The following is a 25,342-nucleotide window of genomic DNA, read 5'->3' as shown; positions in this document are numbered from 1 at the left end:
TGGCTTCGTATGTGATTTGTATAAACAAAGTCTGTGTGATTTATTTGGACTGAAAATAATCAAAGTATGCCCGATTCTGGACCACCTCCTAGGGTGTTTTTTTCCCATTCTGATCGAGGACAGACGTGATAATTTCACTTGAAGATTTATCGCCCTTCCTTCATTCCGAAACGAAACGTGAATACATCTAAATCTTGTCTGCGGCCTATGCCGTCTCGTTTCACGTTCCGTTTCGCGGGGTGACTCATTCACCAAACGAAACGAGCTGCAAAACGAAACGTGCTGTCTTTTGAATCTCCATAATAGCACGTTTTTTATGCACGAAACAACGGCTGTGGTTCACAAGAACTCTAGCGATGGCTTTTGACTGTCGAGAGGAACGGCGATTTGCACTGATAAACCGGGCCGTCGTCTGCTACGACCCTTGCGTGACCCTGCTTCCGGGCTTTTCTTTTTTTAAACTTTCACAACTTCGAATTGTTCTGATCTTGTCTTGATGAAAAACGAATTCTTTTATGATTAGGCCAAAAAAAAAATTGTCTGTTTAGGGTAACCCGACCGACCCTATCGATTTGGCGCCGACCCAAAAACTTTTTTTTGATTTCAAAAAAAAAAAAGAAAAAAAAAGAGGTAAAAATGCTAAAAAGAGACATTTGGCGTTTCTTTCTCTCCCTTTCTCTCTGTTTTATTTATACGTTAGTTTTGAAACATGTATTCATCAAATATAAGAAGTGAATGTTCAGCCAACATAGCATTTACAAAAACAAAACAAAAAAAAACAAAAAAAACCCTACCTACCTACCGACCCTACTTTTTTTGGTCATGTTACCCTAAACAGACAATTTTTTTTTTGGCCTTAAAGAATTTTTGTGTAACAAGCTGTCAATTTATTATTTAGATTTTAAAAGTTAGGTCTAGCGCAAAAACGAGGCGCCATTGTTCTTCAGGGCCAAGTCCACGAAAATAAATTCTTGGAAAATGTCTCACGCTCGACAGAAAGCAGCCAGGATGTTCCCGTTCGGTGAGCGTTCAAATGGAAGTATGCTTGTACTGTATTTAGACGCTCGGGGAGCTCTGTGATGGTTTACGGGAGGCTTACTGTGCCTTTAAATAGATTTGACACGCGAGATGTCTTTCGCCGCAATAAAAAAATTTTCCTTTGACCGATATATATTTTGAATTCAGGGTCTATGGTCCAACTGACCTATTGTCCTCGGTGTCTGGGAACAACTTTTTGGTGAATCTACCTGGGCCAAAGTAGTACAGGCACCGCCCTTCCCCAGTAAAAGACCATGTGAACCATCGCAGATTTAATTAATTAACTTGTCTAATTAATGTTTGTCTGTGCACTTAAAAGACCGCTGGGTCGATATATTTGTGAACGTAACGTTGTGTTTTGTCATTAATTAAACGTTCCAACAAATTACCTTTCTTGTTTTTTTGATTCTGAATTCTGGAACGTTGGCAGTCTATTTATTTTTGGATTTCATCGCAGATCTGTCCAGGATTTTACTTAGGATAAGAGCATCCTACAACGTGGATCAATACCGACAATCTCCAGCCTCGCTGCTTTAGGCCAAAGTTGTATGTTTCTGGTTTGTTTGTTTGTTTGTTTGCTTAACGCCCAGCCGACCACGAAGGGCCATATCAGGGCGGTGCTGCTTTGACATATAACGTGCGCCACACACAAGACAGAAGTCGCAGCACAGGCTTCATGTCTCACCCAGTCACATTATTCTGACACCGGACCAACCAGTCCTGGCACTAACCCCATAATGCCAGACGCCAGGCGGAGCAGCCACTAGATTGCCAATTTTAAAGTCTTAGGCATGACCCGGCCGGGGTTCGAACCCACGACCTCCCGATCACGGGGCGGACGCCTTACCACTAGGCCAACCGTGCTGGTCTATGTTTCTGGTAACATGGCTACAAAAAATAGGGTAGGTAGGTAGGGATTTTTGTTTGTTTGTTTTTTGTTGTGGTCAGGGTAGAAAATAACTATACAGTGACGCAAAGAGACTGGACTTACTATTCAAAGAGAAAGACAACACATTACAAAACAAATGAGACAAAAGGGATGCGGGGTTATCCCCCTTGTGTCGTCTGCCGTCTGTTACTTTCGTTTTGACGCTTTTTTTTTACAAATGCAATAAAAAAAAAAGTCTAGGGTCGGCGGGAAAAAACTAGGTAGGGTCGGGTGACCAGAAACATACAACTTTTTTGGGGGGGCCTTATGCGTAGAGAGGAATTTTTCGCCTAGCTAATTTCGTAACTAACACCTGTGGCTGTGTCAGTCTGCGAAATTAATCCAGCGAGAATAATTTCCTATTCTGCTTAAGAAAATTGGCAGGCTGATTCTTGGTATGTGTTGCATTGGAAGGCTGATCTAACCCCATGTCAAAGACTGAACGAATCTTTGGGGATCATTTATAAGATGCTGCAGTATATGTTGATTATTTACCATTTATATTTTGTATTTTCTGAAGGAGTTTCTCTTGCATCATTATCTCTTGTTTTCCCCTGTAAAAAAGGGTTTCACGTAAATTATTCTGCAGCATGGATGTTTCTCACTCTATTAGTTTAAATTGAATCTTTTTATTTTATTTGTCTAAGAGGCAATAACTTCAAAAGTTGAACTTTGAGTTGAAGGAACAAGAGCACCCAAAAAGAAAAAGAAAACAACAGATGCCAGCAGCTAAGCCTTGGGCGATTCAGTCCATCTTGATGCTTTATAATTTGATCGTGTGTTTGCCTTTTTGTCTATGATACCATGTTACATGTTGTTATTTATGTTTGTTAATGTTATGTATAACTGAATTTGCCATTTTTCGACACTGACAATGTTGTCTCAGAGATTATTTTTATCGTTATTCAAAGCATGATTAAAACAGTTATATTTTAGTACGAGGGGCTCGTGGACTTGTATTTCCTTCAATTAGGAAGCACGCGCATTAACCATACTAAAATAAACATGCATAAACTGCATGCAGCATAAGATGGCGTTGTTGGTGGTTTTTTGTTTGATGATAGTTGTATCATTTTGTACAGAAAAACACTGAACAGAGAAGTCACCTCTTTTCCACATATTTTGCAAACTCTTCTGAATATTTCCTTTGAATACTGCAAGTGTAATCACTAATGGTTATTACTACTGTGAAAAGCTTCTGTTGATTTTACACTCGGTCAAAGTTTGACTAGATTGTTTTCCAGATAGACCAGGAATCGAGACGAGGGTGTTGGTGTATGTGTGTATGTGTCAGTGTGTAGCTCTGTGTGTGTATGTGTCAGTGTGTAGCTCTGTGTGTGTATGTGTCAGTGTGTAGCTCTGTGTGTGTTTGTGTATAGCGATTCTGAGAAAACTACTGAACCGATCTTTATCGGAAACTTTACATGAAACTTTACATACAAATTCGTCTAGATAATAACTTGACTAAATGTAAAAAGAACGAAAAGAAAAAGAAAAGAAAAACAAACACAAAGAGTACAACAAATGTTCGTTCAAATGTTCTTCTCATGGTCAGATTGTCGTATGAACTTGATAGTGCAATGTGTCTGCTTCACAAATATCATTCACTGTCCCACTAGCAGTACATGTGCCTTTTTGTCCATTTGAATTTGTTAAAGTGTTTTACCATTTGCGCTTCTCTTTTGTTTATTCGTCGTAAAGATTATATTCTCAGAATTTCTACAGGGTTACAAACGGAATAAACACCAAAATCTGCTTCGAGTTTCTAATCAAATTGTGTGTGTGTGTGTGTGTGTGTGTGTGTGTGTGTGTGTGTGTGTGTGTGTGTGTGTGTGTGTGTGTGTGTGTGTGTGTGTGTGTGCGTGCGTGCGTGCGTGCGTGCGTGCGAGGGTGTGTGTATGTGTGTGCGAGTGTGTGTGTGTGTGTGTGTGCGAGTGTGTGTGTGTGTGTGTGCGTGCGTGCGTGCGTGCGAGGGTGTGTGTATGTGTGTGCGAGTGTGTGTGTGTATGTGTGTGTTTGGAGCAACTCCCGGAAAACGGCTACTTGGCAGACCTTCATGAAACTTTACATACACATTTTTCAGACGGCACTGTCACGACCTCATTTTTTAAACAAATAAACAAGCAAAACAAACAAACAAACAAACAAACAACAGATGTAACAACATGCTGAGAAAGAAAAGGTCAAGCAAATAAACAAACACCCAAACAAACTAACAATTGTTAATTTATTCTAAGAATAACATGAGGAGTAACTTATTCTGACAGTAAAATAATCGTGGAGTAAAACTTTCGTACAGGGAGTACTTTTTTCTTACGTCGAACAAAAGCAAAGTACTCCACGAAATTTTTACTGGGAGTAAAAATTTGGGGAGTACAAATTTTGTGAAGGGAGTAACTTTTTCGTTCCTTGGGGAGTTCTTTTCTCGTACAACAGGTGTACTCGGAGTAAAAATTTCGTACCGGAGTCAATTTTTCGTGGAGTAAAAATTTCGTGTTACACCGGGTATTCGTTCGAACCAGAAACACGCTCGCACGTTTCATTATTTATTATGACTGAAAACACACTGTTTTGAGTGTATCTTTCCAGGTGTGGCGGCATGTATAGAAAATATCCCTGAACAAGAAAGTAATTCTAATTCCCCAATGCGACAGGCATGCAAGACAAAACAGGCGTTGAAGCACTCAGAAACAAAGCAAACTACAAGCTTAGATTTAAATCGAAAAATAAGAAACATATAATATACAGGGTGACACAAAAAAAACAGATCCCACCAAAAGTTTAATATTTTCTGAAATAATCAGCCGATTCTTTTATTTTTTCAGGTGAGCCAAGCTGAAATGATGTTCTAACAGCCCACCAAGTTTGAGCTTCAAGATGTCATGGACAACGGAGCATAAGACATTTATAGTCGAGGCCTATTTTCGGTCGAATTCTATCCACGCTGCTCAACTGGAATTCAAAAGACAGTTTGGACGTAGAGACTTTCCTGTTAAATCAGTTATCTATGGATGGAGGGATAAGTTCAGAGACCATGGGACTGTCAATAACCTCAATAGTAAAAACCCTAACAGGGGATCCCACTCTGGTCGACCTAAATCAGCAAGGACACCGAGGAATATTGATTCAGTCAGAGAGTCTGTTGTGCGCAGCCCGAGCAAATCTGTTCGCCGGCGAAAATAGGCCTCGACTATAAATGTCTTATGCTCCGTTGTCCATGACATCTTGAAGCTCAAACTTGGTGGGCTGTTAGAACATCATTTCAGCTTGGCTCACCTGAAAAAATAAAAGAATCGGCTGATTATTTCAGAAAATATTAAACTTTTGGTGGGATCTGTTTTTTTTGTGTCACCCTGTACTAGATGAAGAGCCGAATACCCGGCTTCGCCGGCGCACGAAGGAAGGGAGATAAACGCGCAAAACACTGCAGGAGATAAGGAAGAGTAATACCCGGCTTCGCCGAGATGAAAGCGTTGTGGACAGTGACCTCCTAAAAATAGTTACGGGAATATGGATTGAGCGTTGTGGACAGTGACCTTCTAAAAATAGTAACGGGAATATGGATTGACGCCACACGAAGGAAGGGAGATAAACGCAAAACACTGGAGAAGATAAGGAAGAGTTAGTGGGAATGGATCTGGGAAGATGAACAGAAAAACCAAAATCGGTTCAGCGCTGCGCGCTGAGAGCACGTGTTGAAAATTCTCAACGACCAGGTTGTGTCCGGGGTCTACCTGAATATGCCCACCAAATTTGAAGCAGATCCATCGAGAATTTGGGCCGTGCATCGCGAACACACACACACACACAGACACACAGACACAAGTCGTATATATATATATATAGATTGCGAGGACTGGTGAAAAATAGCCTACCATTATAGCCCGATACCTCTGAGGTTACACACCTTACAATAACTCAGGCACTGAAACTTGAAGGCAGTCATGCAGTCAATGTAGAGTTTTCATCCATGACGAAAACGTACCTATCCAATTGGTTTTATATCGAAAAAACAAACTGAACTTGGTTCGTTTATTTTTCAAGCTCAGATCTTGGTGAACTCAGATTGGCTGATTTATGCATGTGTCTATAAAGCTTTCCACATGCAGGTGTCACGAACTGAAAACTCTGCTGAACAACCCCTCTCAATGCTGTCAATGCGCATGCGCCAATCTTGGACTTAAAAAATGCGACCCTATGACCGAACGAACCATGGGTTAGGGTTAGGATTAAGGTAAGGGTTAGGAGGGGCGGAGCAGTTAAGCCAGAGGGGGGGGGGGGTTACAACCTAGCTGGGATCCAGGGGTAGACCCCTTGTGGGGTACAGGGGCAAGGCCTCGTTGTGAGGTCTGGGGGGCAAGCCCCCCATGAAGCTGAAGAGTTATGAACAATTTATGGCTTATCCTTGATTTTAAACATGATCAACTGGTGTCAGCAGCCACTCATTATTTCTTTTAAAGTTAGAATTAAATCTTCTTTTTTATCAGTGACAGTCGGGGGGGGGGGGGGGTCCGGAACCCCTGTAACCCCCCCCCCCCTAATCCGCCCCTGGTTAGGTTGTTCATTGACCGCATTGAGAGGGATTGTTCAGGCAGAGTTTTCACTGGTTCGTGACACCGGCTCTTCGTGGATGGTTACCCTTGTTTGTGTGCAAGGAATTACTGTGCATTACTTTATATAGTCTTCACGAAACGCTGAAATCAGAGTGTGAAGTAGGTATGAAATTAACACTTCATCTGTAAGGTGCGCATTCAAAACTATAGTCTGCGTCCTGACCAAAAGCCAAGAGACGAAAAACAATTCATTGTAGGTTGGGTTTTGGGAAAAGATGTTCTTGAATGTTACCATGTTGAGGATGCCTTTTTCACGTATGTAGGATAATAGAAATTACTCACGGGGCACTGCTGCGAGATGAAGAGGTACATTCAAAACTTGTCGTCTGCGTTTGAATTTGCGTGCGCATATAAGTTTATTATCCCTGAATAAAAACTCGGATCGGATCATGATTGCATCAGAAAACGGAGTAATAAATCGATTAAAAATGGACAGTTTTGCTTAACTGGTCATAAGCATATGAGCTTTCTTTCTTTTCTTTATTTGGTGTTTAACGTCGTTTTCAACCACGAAGGTTATATCGCGACGAGGGAAAGGGGGAGATGGGATAGGGGAAAAGGGGGGGGGGGGGGGGGGGAGATGGGATAGAGCCACTTGTTAAGTGTTTCTTGTTCACAAAAGCACTAATCAAAAAATTGCTCCAGGGGCTTGCAACGTAGTACAATATATGACCTTACTGGGAGCGGAATGCAAGTTTCCAGTACAAAGGACTAAACATTTCCCACATACCGCTTGACTAAAACCTTTACAAACATTGACTATATTCTATACAAGAACCACTTAACAAGGGTAAAAGGAGAAACAGAATCCGTTAGTCGCCTCATACGACATGCGGGGTGCAGAGAAATAAGGATGTGGAAAAGAAGACTTTTGGTAAGTGAAATAAAGGTGATGGATCCAGTCAGGTAGAAATAAGACAACAAGAAAAGAATTGGAAAACTGCAGGGAATAGTAGGGAGAGTTTTCTTGGAAGGAAATATAGGTGAAAGGACTGGTAAGGCAGAAATAAGACAAAAGAAGAGAAGAAACAGAACCGTTAGTCGCCTCTTACGACATGCTGGGTAGCATCGGGTAAATTCTTTCTAGTCCCAACCAATATGGGACTCCCCCTAACCCGCGGGGGGTGGCATATGAGCTGAGTCGAGGTACTTTTCAATAAAACAAAGTTGCCTTTTTCCGATTTTGAACAAACATAATAGCACAGCCCACTCACTAGACTAAGTAAGTCTTGGCCGAGAGATGTCTTTGTGTGGCTTGTGCTGGAAGAGTCTTTGTGTGGCTTGTGCTGGAAGAGTTTTTGTGTGGCTTGTGCTGGAAGAGTCTTTGTGTGGCTTGTGCTGGAAGAGTCTTTGTGTGGCTTGTGCTGGAAGAGTCTTTGTGTGGCTTGTGCTGGAAGAGTCTTTGTGTGGCTTGTGCTGGAAGAGTCTTTGTGTGGCTTGTGCTGGGAGAGTCTTTGTGTGGCTTGCACAACGAGCATGTTGCCACTCATTGTCATTGACTCTTTGTTTCGTCTATCATTTCGTGTCAATAAGAGACTACATCTTTGAAGTATTTGGTGGCAGAGAAAGAAGAAGAAAGTAGGATTTAAGCCTATAGATTATGAAGGCACAAACGCAAAGCCTTCTGTCTGTTTTGTCACGGTGTCCGATTTTTTTTTTATTCATACATTTTTTTGTATATCTTTTAATTTTTTATTGTTTTTATAGATTTTCCGTCAACCGATCCTTCTTCTTCTGCGTTCATGGGCTGAAACTCCCACGTACACTTATGTTTTTGCACGAGGGGAATTTTTCGTGTATGACCGTTTTTACCCCGCCATTTAGGCAGCCATACCCTGCTTTCGGAGGAAGCATGCTGGGTATTTTCGTGTTTCTATAACCCACCGAACTCTGACATGGTCTTGTGCTTGCGTGTACACACGAAGGGGGATGAGCCACTAGCAGGTCTCCACATAAGTTGACCTGGGAGATCGGAAAAATCTCCACACTTAACCCACCAGGCGGCCGCGGCCGGGATTCGAACCCTCGACCTTCCGATTAAGAGGCCGACGTCTTACCACCCCGCCCGTCGTCAACCGATCCATTTTCCTCCTTTCATTTCTAAGATATTGTTGACGATGACGACAGAGCTGCCTTAGATACACTTGTGGGCAGTGAGACACGGTTTTTAAAACACATCATGCATCATTGAATGAATGAACTCGACCCTGTTGGTTTGCTGTTGTCATCCATCCTTGGGAGGCTAACCAACAAGTCACACAAATACGCTCAAACGTTTCAGAGAGAGAGAGAGAGACACAGAGAGAGAGAGAGAGAGAGAGAGAGAGAGAGAGAGAGAGAGAGAGAGAGAGAGAGAGAGAGAGAGAGAGAGAGAGAGAGAGAGAATGAATAACAAATGCAACACCTTCAAGGCTTTACTTAAAGAAAATGATTTATTCGACATGGCACTTTAAGTTGAAAATATATATGCAAACATGTACATGAATTACCTACTTGCTCAGTTCCCATGGACACACATATACCACACACACACACAAACTGGAATTTGAGGGTACTGGCCCAGTGCAAAATTTTCACCACCCAATTCTGGCAAAGTCTGTTTGATGTTAATGTTAAAACATTTTCATTTAGTGATGACCTATCCCATGATGAATTTTTTTTTTTTACTGTGTCAAACAAACGAAAGGATGGTTTTGTTTTGTTGTTGTTGTTTGTGTTGTTGCTATTTTCTTCTTGGAATTGTTGCTTTTTTTTTTTTTTTTTTTAGGGGGTGGAGGGGGGCGGGGAGAGGGGCGAGGAGAGGGTTGGGCTGGAGAGCAGCTTGAAAGTACACATACAAATTATCACTTAGCTTGCACATACAGTGCTTTCTACGATGTTGGTCCCTCCATTTCTTGCTCTTTTTCATCTCCAAAATTAAACTGAATAATGGAATGCTGGGTATACTAGGCAACCTACATAAGAAATGTTGTCGATGTTGAAGATGTGTGACACTAGATATGCACAAACAAAAACAAGGTAAAAATGACACAAACTTCGGGGGTAAATTGTGTTACCTCAAATAGTAGTCAACTACGACAAAACTGAAGCAATTGTTCTGCATTTCGTGTATTGCTCAAATCGGCTGACCCAATGCTAAGCTAAAAATGTGCATATAAATAAATACCAACGTTTTTTTTTTGTTTGTTTTTTTAACATGGGATACGTGCGTCCAATACTTAGCCCGGTTTTACGCAGGGCGTCGGTAAACCATATCACACACACTTATGCGTCAAGCGAACCTGGAGGGTAGAACAACAATATTTTAAAATAATTCCGAATAATTGTGCTGGAGGAAATGTAACTAACCAATAATGTTAGAAGAATTAAAGCGAACTTAGGGCAGTGTTATATTTACCACAGTCATGGTGTCACAAGTGTCATGATCGTGATGCTGCAACTATTTATGTCACAAACAGCAACTTGTGGGTAAAACCCAGCCCTCTGTTCATTTATCCCTTCAACAAGTATAGCTGCCAAGTTTCTCACGTAAGCGTTCGATGGAACGGAAGTTATGTGTTTTCAAATCTGGTACCAACTCGATGAAAATGATCCTGTAACGATCGTAATAGGCCACACACACAAATGACATTGACATTTTCTCAAATTTTCATGAAGTTATACTCTTGTAACCTCACACGTCTTTAGCCCCTGAAAATGGTAACAAGATGGAAAAATAGTCGGTTCCAAAAAGCAATTTGGTGCTAGATTTTTGAAATGTTATACATTTATTACATTTAAAATAGCTTGTGTAACACACAATTTCCATAGCAAGAAACATTTGTTTGTGTGTGTATGTCTGTTCGTGTGTGTGTGTAAATGTTGGGACATCCAGCATCGTAAGAAGTAATAAAGAGCATGAGTTGTGTTATTAATACGAAACAATCCAAAATTATTATACAAAATAACTGTTCGTTCACTAGAAAAATGTAAAACAATTCAACATTAAATGTTGCCAGAGGATATATACGGTCCAATCAAAACTCTTTTTATTCCATAAAAGAAATAAAGACAAGAAGTGAGACTATTTATGCACGTATAAATACCACTGAATGCATGAGATTCACACTTTATATCATATTTAAAAACCATGTCCAAACTAGGCATTTTGACCTGACGGACAAAAAGCCCCCAATTCAGTTCAGATTCCCACAAAATCCAGAAATTCACACACACAAATTTTCTGTCTTCATAGAATCCAGCAGAAAAAGTACAACACCAGCAAGGTTTAAGGCACACTCTTTCTCAGTGATCACTGGAGGACACAAACGAGACTTAATGTGAGCGTATATAGCCGGCAACACTTGATGAAAGGAGATTCATAAAATCCAAAATTCAAATTCATTCTAATCACAACTGTTCTTCTTCTTCTTAAAATCCATCAGAAAAGGCATGTCACTAATATTAGGCTCAAGGCATCGACAGGGCTTTCAATGAAGAAATTGAATGAACACATAAATCCTGACATTTACGGGGGTGGGGGGGTGGGGGTGAGGTTTTGGGTGGTGGGGGTGGTGAGTCAGGCTGGAGACGTTGTGAAACTTATAGACATTCAAAATGGTTCAATGTCATGCAAAGGAGAGCACATTTATAGGTTTCTCATTTGTACATTTCTTGGAAATCCAAAAACTGGCGGAAAGGTTGGAGGCCTAGGACATGGAAGTATCAAGGAGTCTTTTCACATGTTGCATAATTTGTTATCCTACTTTCTTTTAGTTATTATTTTCCTTCTTTTTTCTCTTACTTTCAATCAATGTTCCAAATCACAAACAAGCTCCTGGTGCCCAAGAACTAATGTGTACTGAAATAATACGGAATAAGCGTTTAGCCAGAAGACATGTTTGTATTTGAGAAGTGTAAGAAAGCTTGCCTGAATTTGATTCCAATGGCACTGACCTGTAACCCTGACAATAAAACAAATGTTTGAGGAGTGATATTGACAATGAATGAACAAGTGATAAACAGACATCAAAAACTAGATAGACGGCTAACATTCAGAATAAAAAAACCAAGAATTGTAGGTCTTCTTCTTCTTCTTCTTTTTCTGCGTTCGTGGGCTGAAACTCCCACGTACACTCGTGTTTTTTGCACGAGTGGAATTTTACGTGTATGACCGTTTTTTACCCCGCCATTTAGGCAGCCATACGCCGTTTTCGGAGGAAGCATGCTGGGTATTTTCGTGTTTCTATAACCCACCGAACTCTGACATGGATTACAGGATCTTTTTCGTTGCGCACTTGGTCTTGTGCTTGCGTGTACACACGGGGGTGTTCGGACACCGAGGAGAGTCTGCACACAAAGTTGACTCTGAGAAATAAATCTCTCGCCGAACGTGGGGACGAACTCACGCTGACAGCGGCCAACTGGATACAAATCCAGCGCGCTACCGACTGAGCTACATCCCCGCCCCTTAGAATTGTAGGTTATTGGAATGTTATTGAAGGTTACAAGACCACTGGGTCGAAGTACCAGTAATTGTAACGTTTTGTTTTGTCAACTGATAAACATTCATGTCAAAAAACCTCTGTCATTTTTCTGATGATGGCTTATTTTACTGTAATGTGCAATCTCAAACTGTCTGATTTGTAATCGGCAACCTTTCAGATTTTGGTATGAGATAAAAATAAAATAAACAAGAAATTCCTCCGAGGTAGGAAAAACACCCCCGTCCTTACCATTCTCACTGCCACCAACTGAGAAGGTTATTTCCCTTTGACCATTAATATGTCCCTCTATAAGTCCTTGTAGAATCTTAATCCACCAATAACTCCCTAACCGTGTGTTTGACTGGTCCCAATTTTTGTAAGGACCGTCTCAGGAATGTATAGAACCTGTTCACCAAGTTTGGTGACGATCGGTCCGTTCATTCTTGAGATCTATATGCGAACACAAACACACAAACAAACACATCGACCGAATCCTATACACACCCCTATACCGGGGGTGTAAATAAAATAAATGCTCCCTGGCCGTTTGTTGCCAGAATGTATGGTACCTTTGGATATTTCAATTATGTGAAACACAATCCCTGTCTTATTTTCTTTATTTTGAGAAAGGGGGGGAGAGGTGTCACTGCAGCTATCAGCTTAGTTAATGGCAGTCATTATGTTTAAGCAACGTTCGTGAAGAATTTTGAGCCATAATACATATATTTTTCTTTATTTTGAGAGAGCAGGGAAGCGGTGTCACTGCTTCAGCAGCTATCAGCTCAGTAAATGGCAGTCATTAGGTTCAAGCGACAGTTCGTGAAGAATTTTGAGGCCATAATAACACGCAGAGTGGATTCCCGATGACAAAGGGGAATAAACGCTCTATCTTTAGACAACAGTAAATGAGAGATATGTGAAACCTACCGCACGACCCTCCAGACAATAAAAAGGATTGAATGACCAATCGGCAGGAGGCTTACAGATTACAGGAGCCTGGTTTCAATTCGCTTTCTCTGTGAAGAGTGCTTATTATTGGTCCCCCAAAGGGGAGTAAGCGCTCTATCTTTAGACAAGGGTAAATAAGACCAATGCGAAACCTACCTCACGATCTGCGATACAATAATGAGAGTGGAATGATCAATCCGCAGGAGGCTTATGGGTGACAGGAGTCTGCAGGTTTCAATTCGTTCTCAATTACTGTTGTCCAATTGTGGTTTGATTTTTATTTACAGTGCTTAAAAGTGGATTATGGGTGCCAGGAGGCTAAGTTTCAAGTTGCTCTCTGGCTGTGGCCGCATTGGATTATAACTGTCAACTCTAACGGCTAGCCATATGAGACTTGGCAAATGAGCAAATTTATTACGGCTTTCTTGCGCAAAAACCTCATAATTCAAACTTTCACATGAAAATGATAATTTTCATGAGAAAATGGCAAATATCACTGTAAATTAAACATCATACAAAGAAAATGGTAATTTTCAGTGTTATTTGTAATTTTCTCATGAACATTATAATTTTCACATGAAAATTTTAATGACCATTTTCTTTGCAAGATGTTTAATTTTCTGTTTTGGCTCTAACAATCCGTCGGGAGTTGAGTCAGAACTGAACATGATTAATTTTCGTAATTGTAATTGTAATAATCAAGTGATCATGTTTAATTGTCAGGTGTTCATGTCTAATTAACAGGAGATCATGTTTAACTATGGTTTGGGCGCTTGTAAGCTGAGGACAAAACTGAAAATGAGTCATTTTAAGCATTGTTGGTTAACCATAGCACTGTAAAATAGACATTACACAAACGAGGTTATTTTATGTGTCTTCCGAGCGAGCTTCTGGACAATTTGTTTATTTTCACAAGTTTATTTTTTGTACTATAAGTGTGTGTCTCGCTATCCACTTGAAGACCGCTGAGTCGAAGATCAGTGAACGTTACGTTTTGTTATAAATATAACGTTCCAATAACATAGTACCTTTCTTGGTTTTTTTATTCTGAATTTTGGAACGTTAGCAGTCTATTTGTGTTTGGATTTTCAACCAGAACACAGTTATCATTGGGTGTTTTCTGCGACTGCTTAGGTTTACCTTTCTTATCAAAACATATCTATTATTGAGTGTTTTTTGGCGACTGTTTAGTGTTTCCTTTTTAGTCAGAACACATTTATTATTGGATGTTTTTTGCTTACCTTTCTAATCAAAATACAGGTGTTTTCTACTGACTACTTAGTGTTACCTTTCTAATCAGAACACAGTTAGTATTGAGTGTTTTCTGCTGACTTGCCAAGGATTAATTTTCTTATTAGAACACATTCATTATTAGGCGTTTTCTATTGACTGCCTAATGTTAATTTTCCATATCAAATTTACTAAAAACTTACTAGAATTAACTTTCTAGTCAGAACATATTTGTGGCTCAAGCTTTGGGTTTCAACTTAATTAATCCCTTGACTTCCACAATAAGTATCAGGTACATACTTTGCAATAAACAAACAAAATCAATACACTGACAAGGGAAACAACCGCAGTATACATATTGTCTTTTGAATTCGCAGGATGATTGCCTCCCCTCAATACCGTTTTCTCTGTTTAGGCCTTTCCTTTATTTGGTGTTTAACGTCGTTTTCAACCGTTCAAGGTTACATCGCGACGGTGTTTAGGCCTAACAGACAAACTCCAGAAGTAACTACCTCATAGTTATTTTTGAACATCGTCTATTGTCATTCTTTGTATGTTTTTTTATTCAATTTATTAGCACCCAGAACTACTGTAAGAATGGTTGCTTGCAACAATCATAAAATGACTTCTGCAGAAAATTCCCATACTCAAGCTTGGGCTGTATAACCCCATCACAGGTCTTCAAACAAAATGAAAATGTAGGATGGGTGTGACGTTTTTGAAAAACTTAAGCTCTATTCTCACACATACACACACAATCAAACTCTTAAATAGCACCCACAATTCCTGTACAGTTCATGGTTTCATAAAAATGACTTCTGCAAAATAAAAATCCTGTACCATAACTAAGAGAAGCGGAATAGACGGACTCTAATGTGTGTTGGAAGAGTTGCTTTCCCTTGTTTTTCCATGGAAACATTGAGGCGAGCTACACATGACACTGTAGGCCAATCACTAGTGAACGGCTTGTATGCACAGAATAACGATCTGTGCCAGCGAAATCATGCGAACGACTGACATCCAATGAGGATTTTAAGGACCGATTTGTCCTTTTTGCACTGTTGGCTCAAAATAACACTCTTTTCATTATACAATACGCACATCGGAGCTAAAATCGGCAGTGCCAATGTGATACTGTTCCTCAGTGCACAATTTGAACGACCACATGTGGAAGAATCTAGCTCGCAAGTGATTGGTCTACAATGTCACGTTTAGCTTGATTCAATGTTTCCAAGAAAAAGCAACTCTATCACAACCCATAAAAACCAGACAGAGTTATATCTGGAATTCGCCTATTTCCGTTGAGCTGCAGTAAGTGGTCCATAGTAGCTGAAGGGTGTCTGTACTGCCTGCGGAAACCACGAATACAGTGGAACCCCCCTTTTAAGACCCACAATTTCAGACTCCCTCCCTTTAAAGACCATCTTTTCTCAGACTTTCTGTTCAAAGCCTTTGAAAAGGTACCCCCATTTTTTCCTCCGAAAAACGGCGTATGGCTGCCTAAAAAACATGAGTGTACATGGGAGTTTCAGCCCACGAACGCAGAAGAAGAAGAAGAGAAGTACCCCCATTTTAAGACCCCCTCCTTTTTAAGACCTTGTTTTCTCTGATTTTTGGAGGTCTTAAAAGGGGGGTTGCACTGTAAATCTAAGACGGTATCCAGAGGAAGGGAGACATTTCAAAACATGCAGCTTCAAATGGCACAAATGTTGCTGTCATTTATATGTTCGTTTTGATTTCTTTATCACTTGTGGAGAATGTAAACGCACCAATGCTCAGTATTCTGGATGGAATGTTGGAGCTTAGTGTTTCTCTTCCGGACAAGAATGAAAAAATGTGATCATGTTCATGTAAGATTTCCAGACATCTTGGTTCTGAAAGCACATAGTTCCACCTCCCCTCTTGAACTGCGTACTCTGAAACATACAGAGACAGACACCAAACTATAAAAAAAGCAAATCCAAAAATTGATATGCAGTAAAAAAAAAAAAAAAATTAAAATGAAACAAAAGTAAAAAAAAAAATAATTTTTTTATATGTAAAAAAGTTGGGTCGATATATTTGTGACTGTAACGTATTGTTTTGTCAATAACAAACGTTCCAACAACTTACCTTTCTTGATTTGTTATTATAAAATAAGTCGCGTAAGGCGAAATAACAACATTTAGTCAAGCTGTCCAACTCACAGAATGAAACTGAACGCACTGCTTTTTTCACCAAGACCACATACTCGTAGTTTCGTCAGTCCACCGCTCGTGGCAAATGCAGTGAAATCGACAAGCCATGCAGAATAGTGCGGTAGTGGTCGCGCTGAACATGATAACACGCTTTTCTGTATGTCCATTCTTTTTAGCTCACTGAGTTTGTTTTTAATCCAAACAGATCATATCTATATGTTTTTGGAATCAGGGACCGACAAGGAATAAGATGAAATTGTTTTTAAATCGATTTCGGAAAATTAATTTTAATCATAATTTTCATATTTTTAATTTTCAGAGCTTGTTTGTACTCCAAATATAACATATGTATATGTTTTTGGAATCAGAAAATGACGAAGAATAAGATGAAATTGTTTTGGGATCGTTTAATAAAAAAATAAATCTAAATTACAAGTTTCCGATTTTTAATGACCAAACTCATTCATTAGTTTTTAAGCCACCAAGCTGAAATGCAATACCAAAGTCCGGCCTTCGTCAAAGATTGCTTTGCCAAAATTTCAATCAATTTGATTGAAAAATGAGGGTGTGACAGTGCCGCCTCAACTTTTACAAAAAGCCGGATATGACGTCATCAAAGGTATTTATCGAAAAAAAGAAAAAAACGTCCGGGGATATCATTCCCAGGAACTCTCATGTCAAATTTCATAAAGATCAGTCCAGTAGTTTAGTCTGAATCGCTCTACACACACACACGCACAGACACACACACAGACACACACACAGACACACACACACACACACACACACACACACACACACACACACACACACACACACATACACCACGACCCTCGTCTCGATTCCCCCTCTATGTTAAAACATTTAGTCAAAACTTGACTAAATGTAAAAAAGCACATTTCTTTGAAAGCAGGTGAGTAGAAAAAGGTGTAATACAGCTTCAAAGCATATATGCTCTCACAAGTGTGTTTGAGTGTGCTTGCTTTGAGAAGTGAGAAAACATAAACAAGGTGGTAAACAAATAAAGAGACAGACAGACAGTACAGACAGACAGACAGACAGAGAGTACAGACAGACAGACAGACAGACAGAGAGTACAGACAGACAGAGAGTACAGACAGACAGACAGACAGACAGAGAGTACAGATAGACAGAGAGTACAGACAGACAGACAGACACACACACAGACAGACACACACACAGACAAACACAGTACAGACAGACAGACAGACAGACAGACAGTACAGACAGTACAGACAGTACAGACACACAGACAGACAGACAGACAGACAGAGAGTACAGACAGACAGAGAGTACAGACAGACAGACAGACAGACAGAGAGTACAGACAGACAGAAAGAAAGAAAGAGAATTGGTTACTTGTATTCACGGATGCTAGTGAAACAGATGCCTCACAATTAAAAACTTTTCTCAAGATTACATCTGAAAAACATTGGCCCCTTAAATAGAACTCTTCCCAAAGAAATGGCAACCAACAATCTCCAGTTTTCAATGTTGATGGAAGCATGACAGTACATCTGCATAGGGCGGGGATGTAGCTCAGTCGGTAGCGCGGTGGATTTGTATCCAGTTGGCCGCTGTCAGTGTGAGTTCGTCCCCACGTTTGGCGAGAGATTTATTTCTCAGAGTCAACTTTGTGTGCAGACTCTCCTCGGTGTCCGAACACCCCCCGTGTGTACACGCAAGCACAAGACCAAGTGCGCAACGAAAAAGATCCTGTAATCCATGTCAGAGTTCGGTGGGTTATAGAAACACGAAAATACCCAGCATGCTTCCTCCGAAAACGGCGTATGGCTGCCTAAATGGCGGGGTAAAAAACGGTCATACACGTAAAATTCCACTCGTGCAAAAAACACAAGTGTACGTGGGAGTTTCAGCCCACGAACGCAGAAGAAGAAGAAAGAAAATAGGAGGCACTCTTAGAATGGGGATACATTTATGAACAGAAAAACTGAGAAAACACGGTCTTAAAAGGGAGGCAGTCTGTTTGTTTGTTTGTTTGTTTGTTCGTTCATGGGCTGAAACTCCCACGGCTTTTACGTGTATGACCGTTTTTACCCCGCCATTTAGGCAGCCGTACGCCGCTTTCGGAGGAAGCATGCTGGGTATTTTCGTGTTTCTATAACCCACCGAACTCTGACATGGATTACAGGATCTTTTTCGTGCGCACTTGGTCTTGTGCTTGCGTGTACACACGGGGGGTGTTCGGACACCGAGGAGAGTCTGCACACAAAGTTGACTCTGAGAAATAAATCTCTCGCCGAACGTGGGGACGAACTCAGGCTGACAGCGGCCAACTGGATACAAATCCAGCACGCTATCGACTGAGCTACATCCCTGCCCTATGGGAGGCAGTCTTAACTTGGGGGGTCTTATAATGGGGGTTTCGCTGTGTAAAAAAAAACCAGGCCTGAAGAGGGAGGAAGTGTGTAAATGGAGGCACATTAAGGGATGTTGTAAACATAAAGTCTGTATAAAAAGGATCGGTATTCGGAGGGTCCTGAAAGGTGGGTCCCTGGACTGTACACATAACAATTGTGTGATAGTGTGTGTTTGTGTGTGTGCATTCATGCATGCATGCGTGTGTGTGTGTGTGTGTGTGTGTGTGTGTGTGTGTGTGTGTGTGTGCGCATGCATGTGTGTGCGTGCCTGTGTACATGCGTGTGTGAGGACAAGCGTGCATGCATGAGCCCGTGTGTTTGTGTGTGTGTGTGTGTGAATGCCAGCATGCCTAGGTGTGTGTTTGTGTTTGTGAATGTGCGGGTGTGCGCGTACATGTGTGCGTACGTGCATGCTTGTGTGTGTTAATACATGTACTTACTTCTCTGTTGATTCCACCCACACAAACCCAGCCAGCAGGAGAAAGAGACACAGCGTATTTGGAATGATCCTTGCTTTCCTTGAAGAAATGGTCACCAGGTAGAATAACCTCATAGATATTGTACACCTGCACACAGAACAACATCGATGCTGGTAATTACTAGATTCAGACAGACTAAGAGAAACTCAAACAGATAAAAAGACACACACACACACACACACATGTACGCACACACAAACACAACCCGCACGCATGCACGAATGCACTCGCACACACACGCACACGCACGCACACACACACACACACACACACACACACACAAACAAACACACACATAACACAGATAAATATTCACACTCTAATTTCTTGTTTTCCATATACTGAGCTTAATAATACATGAACAACGCTATACATACTACTAACAAGAGCACAACCAAAGCAAAAAAACGATACTTGTCAAACTTTCTAACTCGTGTTACTGAATGGTGACTGATGGCTATAATGTCTGTCCAGGCTCGCCATAAACTTAAACCTCAGGCAACTGGAAGGTGAAATGTGAAATCAAGAATTGCTAAGGTGACTCCATTTTGGGGGAAAGTTCCATTTGAGAGAGAGAGAGAAAGAGATCAAATCAAATCAAATTTTATTTTACGAGGGTTGTGGCATAAGCAATACAAACGAGCTTCTTTTCAACCAGCCCTCGCCCAGCAAGGGACTACTCTAATCGTATATACATATACTAGATGATTACCCGCTTTGCCGGGTACCGGCTTCGCCGGGAAGAAGTAGAGCCGAATACCAGGCTGCGTCTGGTACCCGGCTTTGCCGGGTGTACGCCGGCTTTGCCGGCACACGAAGGAAAGGAGATAAACGCGCAAAACACTGGAGACCTTCTAAAAATAGTAACGTGCAGTGACCTTCTAAAAATAGTAACATAGTAACGGGAATATGGATTAACGCCACACGGAGGAAGGGAGATAATCGCGGCTGAAAACACTGGAGAAGATAAGGAAGAGTTACTGGTAGAGGATCCCGACCAAAAAAACAACAAAACAAACAAAAATCGGTTCAGCGCGCACAGCGCACAGCGCTGAGAGCACGTGTTGAAATATCTCATCGATGAGGTTGTTTCCGGGGTGTAGCTGAATACGGTGTCCAAATTTGAAAAAGATCCACCGAGAACTTTGGCCGTGCATCGCGAACAGACAGACAGACAGACACTAGTCGTATATATATAGAGATATACACATGTTAATCATTTACAAAAGATAAACATAAAAGTAAAAATAAACAAACAAATAAAACAGAGAGAGAGAGAGAGAGATAGAGAGACTTGGCTTTCTTGAAAGTTTGCATGTTGTTTTTAGATCTGATCAACTCATAAAAGTGTCAGAAATAGATTCAAACACACACACCAGGTTTCCACAGACAGTACAGACGCTACTAGAGGTTATTGATACATGTAACTTTATAAACATCTCAGGTAGAAAAGGCAAAGGCAAGAAGTATTTTTTGGTAGAGAGGGAAGGGTACAGTTATATTCAATTCAAGCATCATGTGACTTTCCAGAACACTCTAGCAAACTCTGGTCAAGTCTGCTGAGGAGCCGCATTCGACAAAGAGACATGCTTTGACATTAACCCATGTTTCCACGGTTACCGTGATGGTCTGCAAGTCTTGTGGCCACATACATACACACAGACAGACAGGAAAATTTGACATCACATGAACCCATGTTTATAGCCCCCCCCTCAAAATTTACTGGCATGGCGCAAGGGAGGTAACTTGACTATGTTGCGTCAACTTGGAAAATCAACAAGACTTGTCATGGGAGAATCATTTGTACATTAATGAGCGCTTCTGGGGTGATAACGCGAAACAACTCCTGTGATCTTGCCGCGAGGTGGCGCCAGTTACCAGCCGAAAGAAAGAAGGGGCATAACCTCACCAGAACCGACCATTGTCTATTTACCGTATAAAATGCATGACTTACACACCAATATGACTTACCAAACCGATATGCTATTTGGGACCAATGCAAGTTTTGTTTCCTTTCTCGTGTGATCTTTTGCCGCCAGGTGGCGCCAGTTACCAGCCGAAAGAAAGAGGGGGCATAACCTCACCAGAACCGCCCATTGTACCACTGTATCTGTGGAGGTCTTATACCTTGGGTTCTATAATGTCTTGGGGTCGTACTATGGACAAACCAACGGGAACAGGAACTCCACATACAGGGAATCCCACTCTTTTGGTTGACATAGACCCCATCAGCGCCATTATATGTTTCACTGTACTCTCATGTATTGAGAAGAGTATCTTGATCTTACCCTGATGCAGTACATAAATGAGTATTTAGGAACAATTAAAGCTGACCACAGATGATGTGCCTGTTAGCCTTTTACAAGAAAGAAAGGTAATGTTGAACTTTGGCGTTGTAAATTCAAAGCTCACAACCCAGTGCTATTATTGAGTTATATTTGATACAAGTCACTTTTATCAATGCAAATAATTACTTCAATGAAATTATTTGATGGAATGAGCTCCAAAAATGAATATAATTTGGTCATGTATGTCTTTAGTCGAAGAAAAAGCATACTTTCGGCCACCATATTTGTGTTCATTTGCATGTTACATGTACGTTCTCAAAATGGCCGTGCTGATGTTTTCCGCCTAAACCCCATGTAAATAAAATGCATCTGTTCAGATCATTCCCTAACTCTAATACTAATTCAAATGACTTTTTGTACTTAAAAGAGCAAGTTATGCAAATTCAGAGGCTTAATTACATTGCAGCAAAAAAAATGTCCCTGAATTTACAACACCAAAGTTCAACAAACTGCATACATGCATAACGTTTCTATTCATAATACATACCCCAACGGAGCAGTTGTTGCCCAGACGACCTATTCCATTCTGCCAGCTCTCTACAAGAAGTGAAGCGTTCAGCGTAGGGGATACCAAGGCATCGTAAAGGTCTGAAACACACACACACATTGCAAAATTATGATGATCTTACCTGAGTAAGTGAAGTCTAATTGTAGCTTTATCAACCACAATGTGCAGAACGAGTCAGAGAGGAAAGGGATAATACCTTTTACGTGAGAGCGAACGCAGAAAATCATCATGTTTAACAATGTGCAAATTGTGCAGAACAAGTCAGAGAGGAAAGGGATAAGTAGAGGTTGCATGCCGAGTCTCAGTGATTATTAAAAATAATGGTCGAAGTTAGCGGATCATGAAAAATGCGAGCTTCAGCGAGCTTTTTCATGACCGCGAACTGAGACCATTATTTTTAATAATCACTGAGACGAGGTGTGTAACCTCTTTATTCCTCATTTCTTCAGTTATTCAAAGAAAACAGGAGTTTTTGTGCGAAAGTTTGATCGAATCCGAATCACTCAACCAGTCAACCTGCGCAGGCGATCGACTAATGCGCGGTTGTATAGTTCCGTGCAAATCATTCCATTCTGTTTACACTTCTTGTCAGTTTCCCTGTTTTGGACTAAAATCAAGTACACAGATATGCTTTTATTCTGCTGTGGCGGTAAAGGCAGATATTGTGTGTTCTTTTTATGTTTTAGTATCGCTTAACACTTTCGCGACGGGACACTGATAAATCAGTACCAGCGCTGACACGCCCATGGACGGGAAGCGCATTTTTCAGTACCAGCCATAGAGGGTACACGACTCGTGATTGCTTCCCGGTTTTTGAAGCTTGCAAATAAATTGAGTTGTTTCCCTTGATACACTTGGCGTCCCCTTCTGCCATTTGCAAATCCGCCTGATTTGTGTGCGTTTTTGAGGAAAAAAAATGAATCAAAGGCGAGCCTTGTCTCGGGAGGAGATTCTCCGGATGTTGGACCTAGAGGATCCCGTAGAGCATGATTCGGACGTATCGTTTTCGCCTCACGAAAGCGATACAAGCAGTGAAAGTGAGGAAGAAACAGTCCCGTTGTTGCTAGTACGAGTCGGCAAACTACACGTGGTTGGCGGTGATACTGCTAGACGAACATGTATCTCGGAATCGTGCAGGAGCTATGGGGGCGTGGCAGCACTGATAACAATGGATGGCTGGAGCCTTCAAATCCTTTTGGAATTGTTCATAGGTGTACAGTTGGTACTTTGTTGTGAAAATGTGACTTATATTCAATATGGATTACCTAGACATCATTTGGTGAGTGTTAGATCTACAGTTTTGTTTCATTTGAGTCAGGATGCTGTGAGTGAATGCGTGATTTGCTTGTTTTTTTCTTTGTACTGTCTCCTTATTTCTGTGTACAATGTTAACAATATTTCAGCTAATTCATAGGTTTTACACCTTGTTTGGTTATAACATTATTTATAATACTTTCTGTTAAAAAATAACTTTTAAAAAAAGCAGTAGAAAATAAAACACACACAAAAAAACGTTAAAAAACACAAATTATCCCCCTTTCACCCCCCTTTCACCCCCCTTTCACCCCCCTTTGCTAAAACAAATCGCGTGACAAACTTATAAATAGCACGACTGAACTGGGCATCCATTTTTGAATTAGTACACAAAATTTGGTGGTGATTGGACTTAATTCAAGCTTGCTAGACAGATTTCTTTACAGTTACTGATTTTTGGGAAGTTTCTTGGTGGCAAGCTTGGGCAGGCAGGACGTAAACGCCGTGGCAGTGCTAGTCACAATAGTGTTAAGATAATGTTCTTTCGTCAAATGGGACTAGCAGACGAACATTTGCACCCGTGTTCCAACGTTAATTACTGTATGAAGTTCAGTTTTCTGGGGAAAATAGTGTATGAAACCGCTTTATGTTGTTTAAATTGATGAGATGTGTGCATTTGGTTGCGTGTGATCTGTTTATAAAATGAAATATTGTTAAAAACTGACCGGCGGATTGCAGTCAGTGTTGTCGAAGAAACTGCGTTAAAAGAAGGGGAACTACTCTTGTCGCTAGAGTATGAGTTACTTGCCTTGGGAATTTGCTTGTGATGAACGGGTTTGTGCACGGCAGATCTAGATTCAGAAAAACAACCGAACTCATGGATTTTATATGGAGATTCATGTGTTCAGGCCTGTAGTTGTTAATTTAAATGCGGTATGTTTGTATTGTTTGCTCCAGAAATGTATACTTCGTACATTAGAGCGTTCGGAACTTTTCAGTCGCAAAAGTAGTACCGAAACAGAACAGCTTCTCAACCCATTGCACTATCGAGGATTCAGGCTGTTGCTGGGTCGTTATTTGTTTGGTTGCTGGGTCATTATCGAAAAATAACTAGCTCTACAAGTTTACAGAGGTAAAGAAGCAGAGGGGGGAATAATACCTTTTACGTGAGAGCGAACGCAGAAAATCATCATGTTTAACAATGTGCAAATTGTGCAGAACGAGTCAGAGAGGAAAGGGATAATACCTTTTACGTGAGAGCGAACGCAGAAAATCATCATGTTTAACAATGTGCAAATTGTGCAGAACGAGTCAGAGAGGAAAGGGATAATACCTTCTGAGAGCGAACGCAGAAAATCATCATGTTTAACAATGTGCAAATTGTGCAGAACGAGTCAGAGAGGAAAGGGATAATACCTTCTGAGAGCGAACGCAGAAAATCATCATGTTTAAAGGAAAAGTCCAAGGTTTAGGGTCACTTTTGATATGTTGACCCTCTTAATTCATCAACCACAAATGCGTGTGTAAAAATGAACACAGAAATCCAAAAAGTATACTTTGACTCGTTTTTGGTTGTTCTGAATCGTTCCATCGCGCGCGCAGTCTTGGCTCATGACCTTGTGCACATACGTGTGCTACGTCACGAGCCTTGAACAACAAACATGGCCGGCTCAAGCAGTGAAGAAGACAAGTGGAATACGGACCGGTTTTCAGCCAGCCTGAGGTTTTAGCGTGCCCGTTTGAGCCTCTTCGTCGTCAAAATGCTGGCGAGGCCACAAGGAACTGCTTGAAACAGAGCCAGCATAAGCGGCAATACGAAATGGTATGTGATTCTCTTTGTTGTGATGTTGACACACTACTATAGTCCGTAGTCGCTACCTCTTGCATGCTAGATCGAAGTCAGGTGTGTTTTTCACAGATCAGTTGATGTGCTTCCACAGATCTGTAAGCAT

The 25,342-nt window shown here is 40.9% G+C and overlaps 1 protein-coding gene across 5 annotated transcripts in view; it reads right to left on the bottom strand.

Moving 5' to 3' along the window:
• Positions 1-8,992: 8,992 nt before the first annotated feature.
• Positions 8,993-25,342, bottom strand: part of LOC138949358 (plancitoxin-1-like) — a 42,238-nt gene continuing 25,888 nt past the window's right edge. For 4 of the 5 annotated variants that reach the window (XM_070321162.1, XM_070321164.1, XM_070321160.1 and 1 more), the window contains exons 7-9: positions 22,116-22,216; positions 19,242-19,367; positions 8,993-16,138 (exon numbers count right to left, since the gene is read on the bottom strand). In XM_070321162.1, coding sequence (XP_070177263.1) covers positions 16,025-16,138; positions 19,242-19,367; positions 22,116-22,216 — 341 coding nt within the window. In that variant the 3' untranslated portion in view covers positions 8,993-16,024. The remainder of the gene's footprint in view (positions 16,139-19,241; positions 19,368-22,115; positions 22,217-25,342) is intronic. The other variant, XR_011450249.1, reaches the window with a different exon arrangement.

This window comes from Littorina saxatilis, linkage group LG15, assembly GCF_037325665.1.
Source record: "Littorina saxatilis isolate snail1 linkage group LG15, US_GU_Lsax_2.0, whole genome shotgun sequence".
Lineage (NCBI taxonomy): Eukaryota > Metazoa > Mollusca > Gastropoda > Littorinimorpha > Littorinidae > Littorina > Littorina saxatilis.
The sequence above is the reverse complement of the archived record's forward strand: the minus strand, read 5'-3'. Positions and strand labels throughout refer to the sequence as shown.